Raw genomic sequence first — 13,732 nt, 5'->3', positions numbered from 1 at the left:
TCAGTCGAACATACTTAGCAGTTGACGTCGGCGAATTTGTTTATTTACATAAAACAGCTGCTAAATTGTAAACAACCTGCAATTGGTTTGCTCAATTGCTACAAGTTGTTTGCTAGCGCAATGAGAACCCAATTGTGCTATGGAGTGCAGACCCCTGATATATTGCGAGAGCATTGCGTAAAGAGATCTCAAATTCCATTTGTGTATTATTGATTCTCCCTCCTCAAACAGTTGTGCTTCTTGTTGGAATAAGGCATTATTGTACATAAAAGATATTTGGAAATACCGAAACGCTGTTTTTGGCAATGACTCATAATTTATAGAGGCCATAGAGAAGTGGGTGTGGAGTAAGCATTTGAGTGAAGTATTCACCAATTAACTAGTAGCTGTGGCTAAGGTAAGACGTGTACTTTAAATAAATCTAAATCGTGCAGTGCTTATAAATCTTTTCTGCAATTTAAAAATTAAACAAAAATATTCAATAAAAAATGTTCGACTTCAACTTACAATTTGCTCGTGGTGGCGCTCAAGTGGCCACAGAGTTCTTGGCACTACTGGCTGAAGGAAACCTTAAACAAAATATAGTATTCTCACCGTTTTCAATACAAACATGTGCTGCATTGGCTTTTGCCGGTGCAAGTGGCGAAACTGCCGATGAAATTGCCGAAGGTCTTAAGTTTGCATCAAACAGTCAACCTGAAGTGGCAGAAACATTTCAATTTGTATTTGATAAGTATAAGGATAGTAAACTCCTCAAACTTGCCAACAAGGTTTATATTCAGGAAGGTCAAAAACTAAAATCCGATTATGAAGGGCAATTGAAGGAAAGTTATAATGCCGAAGCTGAAGCTGTCAATTTTGCGGAAGGAGAAAATACTGCGTCAACAATAAATTCATGGATAGAAGAGAAAACTGCTGGAAAAATCACAGATCTTGTGCAAGCATCAGATTTTAGTGCGCTAACACGTTTGGTACTACTAAATGCATTGCATTTCAAAGGCTCATGGGAGATGAAATTTAATGAAGAACTAACGGCTGAAGGTGATTTTTATATAACTGAAGATGAAACTGTTAAAGTGCAATATATGAGTCAGAATGCGAAATTTTGCTATGGTTACTTTGAAGAGTTGGATTGTCAAGCGCTCGAAATGCCATACAACAATTCAGATTTAGCCATGTTGGTGTTGTTGCCTAATGAAAGTAATGGATTGGGAGAACTTGCGGAGAAATTGAAATCAACAAACTTGGTAGACTTGGCGGATAAACTAAATTTCAAGCAAAAAATAATGGTTAAATTTCCGAAATTTAAAGTGGAGTTTTGTATGGATTTATCGGAAACTTTTAAAAAGGTGAGAAAATATGTGCTATATAACATTTTAACGTAGATTTTTGGTTTAGTTAGTTTTAACGGTTGTAACTATAGATACTCTGTATAGCTATATTCGTTTAAGCAGAAATATACAAAGTTTCCATGTTCATACTCTAAAAATAAAATATCGTTCAGCTGCAAAGTTACTTATCTTTGCCCTTGCCATTTATCAAAAATACATTAATAAAACATCGTTCTTTACCAAAATATTCATGTATCATTAATTGCATGTATATATGTATATAACTGCCTGTGTGTATACATCTTATCTACACAGCTGCCATCGTCGTAGTATATATTATATGTGTATCGGCTCAAATTAATCACCATTGAAATTAATATACCAATTTTCGGCACCAATGTTTACATTCATAGACTAAATACATTTATTTATATTCACTTTCAGCTTGGTGTTAACAAAATTTTCAGTGATGATGCCGATTTCTCTAACATGCTCGAATCACACGAAAGTTTGAAAGTTTCGAACATATTTCATAAGGCAGTTATCGAAGTTAACGAGGAAGGTACTGAAGCAGCAGCGGCAACTGGTAAGATAAATTGAATTAGTAATTGAACAAAAGTAAATTTAATAATATTAACTAAATTCTGGTTTTTAGGTATGGTAATGATGGCTCGTTGTATGCCACCGCAGTTTGTTGCCGATCACCCATTCTTCTATGTTATTTGGAATAAGAGAAATATCTTATTTGCTGGTGCATTTGTTAATGCACCGCCGGCTTGAAGTTAACCAAATTATAATGAGCTATACATGACACAAAGGTTAATGGTTGCTTGTATCAAAAAGTATTTACTTATGTTTAAGTGTTGTTTTTATACGAAAATTTTGTAATCAAATTGTTTATATAAATGTACGTGAGTTTTTAAATTCAATTAAGTAAACCAGTGCGTTTTTATTAAAGAAAAAATAATAATAATTTTGGGCACATGCAAGAGCTGTGCTAAAGGCGAAACTAGTATTACATACATATCTACAAAAGCTGTTTTATATGTTACAAAGAGAGATTCCTTGGTCTGCCGTCATAGAAAATCATTAATTCATACTAACTCAGTTATACGTATATTAAGTTTATTGAAATTTGCATTGTTGTGGAATTACAAAATTTGAGAATACATAAAACGTATACATATAGAAAGAGTTATTTTTACGATTTACCGTAGTACTATAACTACAAATTGTAGTCTACAATTACATTGAGAGAAATAAAATTACTAAAACTATATTAATTTTGAAACAATAAATTTTTAATTTGATACGAAATAATGTACGTAGTATAAATGCATGTGATATAAATGCAGTGACATTCGCAGAGTTAAATAAATTATTACGAACAAAATAAATAAAAATACCAATACGTATATGTGATTTTATGATTGCCGAAACATAAAGTATAATAAAAACAAATATCAAAGAGTTCTGAATTGAGATTCCGACTTGCCTTATATGTTTAAGAACAATGTTATTGGACAATGATCGCTACCCATCACTTGCGAACGTATACAATTATCGACTACCCGCTTAATGAAGCGTTCCGATACAATAAAATAATCCAAACGCCAGCCAACATTGCGTGATCGTGCATTTGCCATGTAAGTCCAGTATGTATATGCAGCTGTACGGTCTGGATACAAATGTCTAAATGTATCGACAAATCCAAGACCCAACAGCTCAGTCATTTTGTCACGTTCTTCTTTTGTAAAACCAGCACTACGTGTATTTGTTTTGGGGTTTGCCAAATCTATTGCCTGATGTGAAACATTCATATCGCCGCATATAATGACTGCTTTAACAGCATCCAAACGTTTGACATATTCTTGAAATAATTTTTCCCAGCGCATACGTGCCTCTAAATTTACTAGTTTTCGTCCCGAATTCGGCACATAAACATTGATTAAAAAGAATTTTTCATATTCAGCAGTAATCATACGTCCAACTGCATCAAATTCCTTATTACCAATACCATATTCAACGTTAATCGGCATAATTTTTGAATATATAGCAACACCAGCATAACCGCCTGGCATGCAAAGCCAATAGGGATGATAACCGGGTATGCGTGCCACTTCATCTGGCATTTGCTCTGTCGTGCATTTAATTTCCTAAAATGTCAAAATCAATTAAAAATCAAATTGAAATACAAATATGGCGTTTAATCAACCTGCAAGCAAAATATATCTGGTAATTCGTACTCCAAATAACGTAAGCCATCTTTATTTAGCCAAGAACGCAAACCAGCCACATTCCAACTGGAAATTTTCAAATTGTATCGCTCTTCACCATTGTCACCGGGGTGTAGTTTGAAATCTTCTTTATCATATTTGGTTGCTGTTGAGTTCATTAGTTTACCACCGGTTTTCTTGGCTTTTGCCGCTATATAAAAAAAAGAGATATGCATAAGTAAGTTTTTTTTTTTGCATGTAATGTTTTCATTAAAATCTTACGTTTTGCGCCATCAGCTTCTTCTTTTTCTACAGTCTCATCCGTTGCTGCTGCTGCACGCTTACGTCCTTGTGGTTTCTTTTCTTGTTGTACACCTGCAATATTATGTATGTATAAGGAAGTTGTGTTGTTGTTGTTGTTGTTGTAGCAGTGCTTCGCCCCACCTAACAGCCGCGACCGATCACAAATTGTCATCAATATCCTCTAACGGGAGTCCAAGGAAACTTGCTGTTTCAACAGGGGTGGACCATAAGGAAAGGGGTGTTAGAGGCGTTGGTTCCACATTACAATTAAAGAGATGGTTGGTGTCATGTGGGGACACATTGCAAGCGGGGCATACATTTTGTATGTCGGGGTTGATTCTGGATAGGTAAGAATTTAACCTGTTACAGTATCCAGAACGAAGTTGAGCAAGAGTGACACGCGTTTCCCTGGGAAGTATGCGTTCCTCTTCCGCGAGTTTTGGATACTTTTCTTTGAGTACTGGATTCACCGGGCAATTCCTGGCATAAAGGTCCGACGCCTGTTTGTGGAGTTCACCAAGGAACTGCTTGTGTTTTTTTGCTTCATACGGCTGGGTTCTCAGGTGCCGTATTTCCTCAAAACGCTTACGGAGATGACTCCTTAAACCCCTAGGCGGTTCTGGTTCATCAATCGAATGTTTGTTGGGATGCTCAGGTTTCTGGGTATTCAACAGGAACTGTTTGGTCAGCATCTCATTTCTTTCCCTGATGGGGGGTATTCTCGCCTCATTATGCAGATGGTGTTCTGGGGACATAAGAAGACAGCCCGTGGCAGTTCTGAGAGCAGTATTTTGGCAGGCCTGTAGCTTCTTCCAGTGGGTAATTTTTAGGCTTGGCGACCATATGGGTGACGCTAGCACGTAATCGGCTGGCTAATTGCTTTGTATGTAGTCATGAGCGTTTCTTTATCTTTTCCCCAGGTACTGCCAGCGAGGGATTTGAGGATTTTGTTACGGCTCTGAATTCTCGGAACAATTGAGGCTGCGTGCTCACCAAAATGTAGATCCTGCTCAAACGTCACACCCAAGATTTTGGGGTGTAAGACAGTCGGTAGCGTAGTGCCATCGACGTGGATGTTCAAAATGGTCAACATTTGGGACGTCCATGTTGTAAATAAGGTCGCGGAATATTTAGTCGGTGATAATGCCAGGTTTCGCGAGGCGAAAAAACTGGAGAGATCAGGGAGGTAGCCGTTTATTTTATTGCATAGCTCATCGACCTGTGGGCCTGGGCCTGTGGCCATTATATTTGTATATGTTTATTAAGTCTATGAACGAAAAGAATCTTACACACTAGATACATATGAATAGAATGATATAAAAACTATATAGTCAAACTTATATATTAATTACCGTGTAAATAATAAAAAAGAAAAAAGATATCAATGAGATTAATAAATAATAAAAATAAATTACAGCCACAAATCCAGAGAAGACTTGAACGTACTTCTCGACAAAGAGAAATCAAGAAGGAAACTCCCTGAGAGTCTATTAAATACGGTAAGTGCGCGGAAAATTGGGTCAAACATGCAATAGTTAGCTCTACCGACACGCAAGTAAAAGGGAAAGAAAGTACGAAGACACCTATTAGGTACATTAAAATTAGGTACATTAAAATTACATTAAAATTAACTTATTGTGCAGTCATCGGCGTAGGAAACGATTGTGACTCCTTCCGGTGGTGAAGGTAGCTTAGATATGTAGAAATTAAACAAAAGTGGGGATAGGACACCACCCTGTGGCACCCCTTGTTTAATTCTCCTTGGTTTTGATGTTTCGTTTCTAAATTGCACAGATGCCTGCCGACCACCCAGATAATTTGCGGTCCACCTTTTAAGACATGGGGGAGGGTAGACCCTTCCAGGTCTTGCAGTAACGAGCCATGGTTGACCGTATCAAAATCTTTTGATAGGTCTAGCGCTACGAGTACTGTTCTATGGTGGGTGTTTTGATTTAAACCGCAATTTATCTGGGTGCTTATGGCATTTAGCGCGGTGGTAGTGCTATGGAGTTTTCTGAAGCCATGCTGATGAGAGGCTAGCTGCAAATTTGCTTGGAAATAAGGGAGCAAAATGGCTTCAAGCGTCTTTGCTACTGGCGATAGGAGAGATATCGGACGATACGACTCACCTATGTTAACTGGTTTCCCAGGCTTTAGTGGCGGGACCACCTTGGCCGTTTTCCATTTCTCAGGTATGACAAAGGTGGAAAGAGAAAGATTGAAGACCTGCGCTAAATATTTGAAACCCTCTTTCCCTAGGCTTTTAAGCATCGGCATGGCTATGCCGTCTGGGCCCACTGCTTTGGATGGTTTAGCGCGACCAATGGCGTCCTCAACCTCTTTAGCGGTGATGGTGATTGGTCACGCGCTGAAATTGTGTTTATGTGCGTGTCTGTTGGCCCTCCGTCTATCTTTGTCGACCGTAGAATGCATTATATATTGTCGGCAGAAAGCGCTTGCGCATTTTTTCGCATCCGACAGCACTTTGTCGCCAAAGGCGATGGAAACTTTAGTCTTTGTGCTTAGTCGGATTCGATAGGGACTTTACGGTGGACTAAAGTTTAGCCACACCAGTAGAGAGGTTACAACCTCTTAGGTGCTCCTCCCATTTCGCCCGCTTGTGTTCGTCCGCAAGCAATCTGATGCGTTGGTTTATATCCCTTATTTGGGGGTCGCCAGGATCAAGCTGCCTTATAAGGTCACGTTCTCTCGCTAAGTTTGCGGCCTCCGCCGGGAAGTGGGGTCGGATTTCGGGAATTCTCCCGGCGGAAATGTAACGTGCCGAGGCGGATTCAATGACCTTACGGAAGGCACGCTCCCGTTGGCGAGTATCAGTCGGGATAGGGAGGGCAGCAAAGAGGTTATCTGCAAAAGATTTATATTCTTCCCACTTTCCTTTTTTGAAGTTTATGAAAGTGCGTTTTTCGGTGACGATGAAGTCGGCGGTACGCTCGAGCGAAATAAGTATAGGCAGGTGGTCGGATGCCAATGTTACCATCGGCTGCCAGTTGACACAGTTTACGAGTTCTGCGCTCACGATTGAGATATCTGGCGAACTGTGACAGATTCCTACCATACGTGTGGGGGCGTCTCCGTTTATTGTGCAGAACGTCGTTTCTTCTATTTGATCCGCCAACATCTCACCCCTACTGTCCGTCCGCAAGTTTGAGTGCCATAGATCGTGATGGACATTGAAATCGCCTAAGATAATGCGATTGTTGCCAGCGAGTAAGGCTCTGATATTAGGGCGGTATCCACTGGGACAACAGGTGGCAGGAGGGATGTAGATGTTGATGATTTCTAGGTTTGCATCGCCTGACCGGACAGATAGGCCTTGACGTTCTAAGACATTGTCCCTGCGGTCGATGCCCGGATAAAATATATAATATTGCACAGAGTGGTGTATGATAAACGCGAGGCCGCCTCCATTTCCGCTCTCGCGGTCTTTCCTGTGGACATTATACCCAAAGCAGGTCTGCAATGCAGATCTTGCTGTGAGTTTAGTCTCTTTAATCGCAGCAATGCGGATGTTGTGCCGCTTCATGAAATCGACTATCTCCGTAATCTTCCCAGTTAGTCCATTACAGTTTAACTGCAGAATTCTGAAGTTCATAAGGGGAGACGCCGCCACTCTGGGGGTAAGTGACGGGTGACTACGCCTGAGTTGTGGAAGGCAAGGACGCAATTGCTGCTGTGGCCCTGGGACTGGGCGTCCTTGGACAAGCATTGGGGTACCCGGATGATTTGGGTTTGCGACCTGGCAACAAGGCGCGATGAAACCCGTCGGGGGGTTGCCGTCGCGGAGACCAGAACATCTAGGAAAGTGGCACCACTCAAGGCAGGAGCTGCATTGGGCGGATGTCGCAAACATATATATTCTGTGCTGGCAAACGGTGCAAACGGAGGTAGGGACTAAGAGTCTGTTTCCCTGACCTACACGATTGCTGCCGGAAAAGAGTGGGGGAGAAGACGGGGGCAGGGGCTGATGCTCAGCATTGCTACCGACTCTACTACGAAGGTAGTAGTTATGAGTGGTAGCAGCTGTTTGAGTTGTTGGCGCCGTGGGCGCGAGCAGTAGCGGGTACTTGTTGTGGCTTGTTGAGCAGCGGGGCTGCTGGGAGGTAGTTGGGGGGCGTAGGCGTAGACTACGGGACGCTCTTGCGCGTGAACAGCAGGGAGCCACAAAAGATTTATAAAAGTTACGTGGACGTCGGGTTTTGGGATCAAGCCCAGAAGAACCTGTCCGATGCAACCATTCCTTTCACGAGACACACTGAACAGAGTATGACCATCCTAAAAAGATTCTTTTCCGGCAGATGCAGCAAATACATTTCTCAGGACCGGGGTCAGGAGACGGACCCGGATTGGATTCGATGCCTTCCCGGAGTAAGAGAATATGGAGCAGTCCTGTTGCAAGGAGATGCTGGGAGGATGACAATTTGTGGGAGGGACGCAACAAACTAAATGGGGTCACACTGAAATGACAGTCCTTGGTCGGGAAAAATTCCGAGTCGCTCCGGTACATAGAACCGACTGCCTTGGGAAGCGGAAGGCACGCTCCCCTTGGCGGGCATCAGTCGAGATAGGGAGGGCGGCAAAGAGGTTGTCTGTATAAGATTTATATTCTTCCCACTTTCCTTTTTTGAAGTTTATGAAAGTGCGTTTTTCGGTGACGATGAAGTCGGTGGTACGCTCGAGCGAAATAAATATAGGCAGGTGGTCGGATGCCAATGTTACCATCGGCTGCCAGTTGACGCAGTTTACGAGTTCTGCCCTCACGATTGAGATATCTGGCGAACTGTGACAGCTTCCTACCGTACGTGTGGGGGCGTCTCCGTTTATTGTGCAGAACGTCGTTTCTTCTATTTGATCCGCCAACATCTCACCCCTGCGGTCGATGCCAGGATCAAATATATAATATTGCACAGAGTGGTGTATGATAAACGCGAGGCCGCCTCCATTTCGGCTCTCGCGATCTTTTCTGTGGATATTATACCCAGAGCAGGTCTGCAATGCAGATCCTGCTGTGAGTTTAGTCTCTTGAATCGCAGCAATGCGGATGTTGTGCCGCTTCATGAAATCGACTATCTCCGTAATCTTCCCAGTTAGTCCATTACAGTTTAACTGCAGAATTCTGAAGTGCATAGGGGGAGACGTCGCCACTCTGGGGGTAAGTGACGGGTGACTACGCCTGGGTTGAGGAAGGCCAGGACGCAATTGCTGTTGTGGCCCTGGGACTGGGCGTCCTTGGGCAAGCATTGGGGTACCCGGATGATTTGGATTTGCGACCTGGCAACATGGCGCGATGAAACCCGTCGGGGGTTGCCGTCGCGGAGACCAGAACATCTAGGAAAGTGGCACGACCCAAGGCAGGAGCTGCATTGGGCGGATGTCGCAAACATATTGTAACGAATTTTACTTGCAAATCTTCTTATTTGCCCTTTTTCTAGGTTCGTATCGCTAAACTGTTGAATAAATAACTCCAATATTGAATAATGGAAAAATGGCCTTTATTGAAGTACTTCACAATAGCACTCAAATTGTGCAACGAATAGCTTAATAACCAAACTGATAGCTTAAATGAAACTCTACTATTCAAAATAATACTGCTATTGCTCGCTAGATATCGTCTTAGTCGTAACTGCTTCACAACTCAAATCAAATTGAATTACTTCTTACTCGCCTGCACTGCTTTTATAGTTTACGCTGCATACTTCTAGGCTCTTCGATTTCCAGAAGTTACTAGTTGTTTCGGCTACAAAATCGCCAGCCACAACTACGTGCACAAATTATTGCTCTCTCTTGTGACAACTCAGATTAGATATATGCATGTATTTGGGTATTGCCGCTCAGATGTTCGTATACGTACATATGTGTAGACGCAATTATTTATTCGTTTATGTAGATACATAATGATGAATTATTGATGTGCATTCACGTCACTGGTTAGCATCGGCTTAGAGACGATAGCATCGCTCAGTGCTGCTAACATTCGTTACAATATATATTCTGTGCTTGCAAACGGTGCAAACGGAGGTAGTGACTAAGTCTGTTTCCCTGACCTACACGATTGCGGCCGGAAAGGGGGGGGGGGGGGGGGGGGGGGGGGGGGAGAAGACGGGGGCAGGGGCTTATGCTCAGCATTGCTACCGACTCTACTACGAAGATAGTAGTTATGAGTGGTAGCAGCTGTTTGAGTTGTTGGCGCCGTGGGGCGCGAGCAGCAGCGGGAACTTGTTGTGGCTTGCTGAGCAACGGGGCTGCTGGAAGGTAGTGTGGGGGGCGCTTAGGCGTAGACTACGGGACGCCCTTGGGCGTGAACAGCAAGGAGCCACAAAAGATTACGTTGACGTCGGGTTTTGGGATCAAGGCCAGAACAACCTGTCCGATGCAACCATCCCTTACACGAGACACACTGAACAGACTATGGCCGTCCTAAAAAGATTCTTTTCCGGCAGATGCAGCAAAACCATTTCTGAGGACAGGGGTCAGGAGACGGACGCGGATTGGATTCGATACCTTCCCGGAGTAAGAGAATATGGAGCAGTCCTGCTGCAAGGAGCTGCTGGGAGGATGACAATTTGTGGGAGGGACGCAACAAATTAAATGGGGTTACACTGAAATGACAGTCCTTGGTCGGGAAAAATCCCGAGTCGCTCCGGTACATAGAACCGACTGCCTTGGGAAGGAAGTTTTTTATTTGCATGGAATGTTTTCATTCAAATCTTACGTTTTGCACCATCAGCTTCATCTTTTTCTACAGTCTCATCCGTTGCTGCTGCTGCACGCTTACGTCCTTGTGGTTTCTTTTCTTGTTGTACAACACCTGTAATTATATGTAAATGAATCAAGACAGTTATATTGCATACCTTTTTTTTACTAACTGCGAGTTTTCATTTTGAAACAAAGGCCAATTTTATAAATATAATGTGCTACCAGAGAAAATGGAATACAGAGAAGGGACAACGACGAATTTCAGTGTGAATTGTCAAAACTTGTAAATTCGCGGGTAAGGAATTGATCATTTGCTGTCTAGGTGAACAGAATTTCAAATATTAGGTTAACATAATAAGTTAACTGAACATGAATTTCTGTAATAAATCTGTATGGAAGCAACCTGCAATATCATAAATGCAAATAGAATGTCCAAACTGATTTGGATAATTTTAACTAAATTCAATATATAATTTGCTGTCAGATAGTAACCGGTTTCATCATAATAATCAATTAAATTATTTATTGTTTTTTTCAAGCCAAATACACTAATGGATCATTTAACCAATTCGATTTTCTTTGGTGCTACTCGAAATTATAACTCTCCAATAACAAAAAGTTTATGAAGATATTTCGTTTCAAACTCACCATTCTCTAATTGATTTGGAGTATCTTTCCCTGGTGTTTTTTCTTTCTTAGATCTGAGTTTAGTCTCCTTAGGTTTCTCAAGGTGGCTGGCAGTACCTGTCTCTGTGGTCTCAGCAGCTTTAGCGTTGGACTTAACTTCTTTTGGTTTCTTGGCTTTAGCTTCCTTCTTTGCCTTTTCTGGATAGAAAAATTAATTATTACTAGTCATTGATGTATCAGCAAGTTTTTCATTTACATACTTTTTGGACTTGGTTTCTCTACACCCTCCATATTTTCGACTTTTATTTCCACATCCTTTGGTTTCACTGGCTCTACTGCTTCTTCATTGCATATTTTGCGTTTAGAGCCGGCTTTAGCCTTTGAGGATTTTTCAGTAGACTTATCAAATAGTGTGCCAACTATTTTATCTTCTGGTTCTTGTTTAACGACATTAGCCATTGCTTCTGTGCTCTTTACGCACAAGTCCGTCTCCTCTGACTTACCATTTGCTGCTAACTTTGCCGCTCTTTTCTTCGATTCCATTACTGTCTCCACGACATTTTCACCGTTTTGATTTTCTTCCTTTATAGCAATTGTTTTAATGATCTTTTTCTTACCACGCTGCTTCACAACTTCCTCACCGGCGGGCAGTGCCACTGTGTTTTCCTCAACCGGCATGGTAGGTGCCGCCGTATTTTTCTTACCACGTCCTAAGAGAAATGAAGAGGTATGAACACATTTTTTTCTTTGTACACGCAAACCATTAAAACTGTTTTAGATACCTCGCCCTTTTGCTGCTGGCGCTGCTGTAATCACAGTAGCACCCTTTTCAACATTCCCTTCTTCCATTGTAGCTGCTAATGCCGTTTTGGACCTGGGTTTCGGTGACAATGTCGGTATACCATTTTCTGCATTTATGCTCTCATTTGTTTCCGGATCGCTTTTAACATTTACAACTGTTTCAGGCTTTTTTCCGCGACCCATACCTGCAGGCTTTTTCCCTGCTTGTTGCAACGTTATCACCTCTGTAGATGGTGCTTCCGTGCCTCCTAAAGCTGCTTCAGCTTTTTTACCACGACCTTTCGCGGCAGGTTTTTTTTCTACCTCCACATGCGTTGCAACTTTTTTACTACGGCCTTTAGCGATAGGTTTCTTCTCCAAGTGCATTGGTGGTATCGCCTCTGCTGATGACGCTTCCAGCTCTGTTACTGCTGTCTCAGCTTTTTTTCCACGACCTTTTGCTTTCTTCTCTACTGGTGATTTTGTTATCACCTCTGCTGTTGCTATTTCGTCATACTGTAATTCTGTTGCAGTCTTTTTTGAACGGCCTTTAGCGGCAGACTTTTTATCAACTGGTATTGATGTGACCACCTCTGCTGATACCGTATCTGTCTCCGCTACCTCGTGTTCAACCTTTTTGACACGACCTTTTGTAGTAGACTTCTTCTCCGTCTGAGTTACCGACTCCACCTCTGCTACTACTACATCTTTGTCTTTGCCACGACCTTTCGCGACAGGCTTTTTCTCTAGTGGTGCTGCTGTTAACACATCCACTGGTGGAGCTTCTGGCTCATTTTGATAGTTTTCCTCCACTTCATTCTGCTCCTTATTACGCCCGCGTTCTGTTCCACTTTTTTTCCCCGGTGATTTTTCATCGTTTATTGCCGGCTCCAGTTTTACTTCAGCAATTACTCCCTTTTTGCCTTTGCGACCGCGTCCTTTACCCTTTAACGAAGTCACTGTTTCATCTTCGCCACTTATGAAGCCGCTAGACGATGATACCACAGCCTCTTCGTTAATTTTCTCCACTGGTTTTTTTTCTCCGACCGGCTTCGCTAATTTGGCCATTATTATAACACTTTCTGGCAATTCTTTACTGTTTGAAATGGAAGGAAACTTCGCCTTTTGTTTTTGTACACGATTTATGAGTACAAATTTATAAATTTCTTGCCGAAATTTATAATTTGAAAATGCAAATTTGCACTTTGCAAAGACGTGAAAAACTTTTGTTGTTGAACTGTGCGCGCTACCTACGAAAGACGGACGAAAAATGCTATGCAATAGGGCGCGAAAAAACATAACAACTGTCAAATTCTTCTTCTTCGATAAGACTCAGCCAAAATGTGAATAGTTAAAAAACTTGAAAATTCACCATATTGTGGATACAAAGTTGTTAAAATATGATTGGTATGAAATAGGTAATTCTAATAAGTCCGTCGATTATAATCGCTCTTGACGACAGGCGTGTCAACCTCGATAATAGTCTAAGCCCCTTAACCCGCTGGTCGTGATAAATATCGAGACTTACGCCATATAATATCGAGTTATATGACACGGAAAAACATAACCTATAAAGGTCAGGAACTCCTAGCGCCACTACAAAATACTTTCTGCATGGATTATTATGGAACAATTCCCATCTTGCAGCAGCAGGACCACCCGTTTTATTAACCCTAGAAAGATTACGTTATTTGTTTACCCTAGAAAGATAACGTACGTCTGAGAGACGTGTTCAAGTTTAAGAACCCTAAAGAAATAAAA

The 13,732-nt window shown here is 41.8% G+C and overlaps 2 protein-coding genes across 2 annotated transcripts; one reads left to right on the top strand and one right to left on the bottom strand.

Annotated features, from left to right (window-relative positions):
* The first annotated feature begins 75 nt into the window (after positions 1-75).
* LOC137243442 (serine protease inhibitor 42Dd-like) lies at positions 76-2,902 on the top strand. Its single transcript, XM_067771217.1, has 3 exons — positions 76-1,349; positions 1,776-1,917; positions 1,987-2,902. The coding sequence occupies exons 1-3, from the start codon at positions 489-491 to the stop codon at positions 2,109-2,111; spliced, it is 1,128 nt and encodes a 375-aa protein (XP_067627318.1). The 5' UTR covers positions 76-488; the 3' UTR covers positions 2,112-2,902.
* On the bottom strand, positions 2,436-13,248 carry Rrp1 (Recombination repair protein 1). Its single transcript, XM_067771216.1, has 7 exons — positions 11,974-13,248; positions 11,452-11,901; positions 11,213-11,389; positions 10,581-10,676; positions 3,830-3,922; positions 3,547-3,758; positions 2,436-3,487 (listed from the first exon to the last, which is right to left on the bottom strand). The coding sequence occupies exons 1-7, from the start codon at positions 13,037-13,039 to the stop codon at positions 2,828-2,830; spliced, it is 2,754 nt and encodes a 917-aa protein (XP_067627317.1). The 5' UTR covers positions 13,040-13,248; the 3' UTR covers positions 2,436-2,827.
* Between the last annotated feature and the right edge of the window lie 484 nt (positions 13,249-13,732).

This window comes from Eurosta solidaginis, chromosome 3, assembly GCF_040869045.1.
Source record: "Eurosta solidaginis isolate ZX-2024a chromosome 3, ASM4086904v1, whole genome shotgun sequence".
NCBI classification, from domain to species: Eukaryota; Metazoa; Arthropoda; class Insecta; order Diptera; family Tephritidae; genus Eurosta; species Eurosta solidaginis.
The sequence above is the reverse complement of the archived record's forward strand: the minus strand, read 5'-3'. Positions and strand labels throughout refer to the sequence as shown.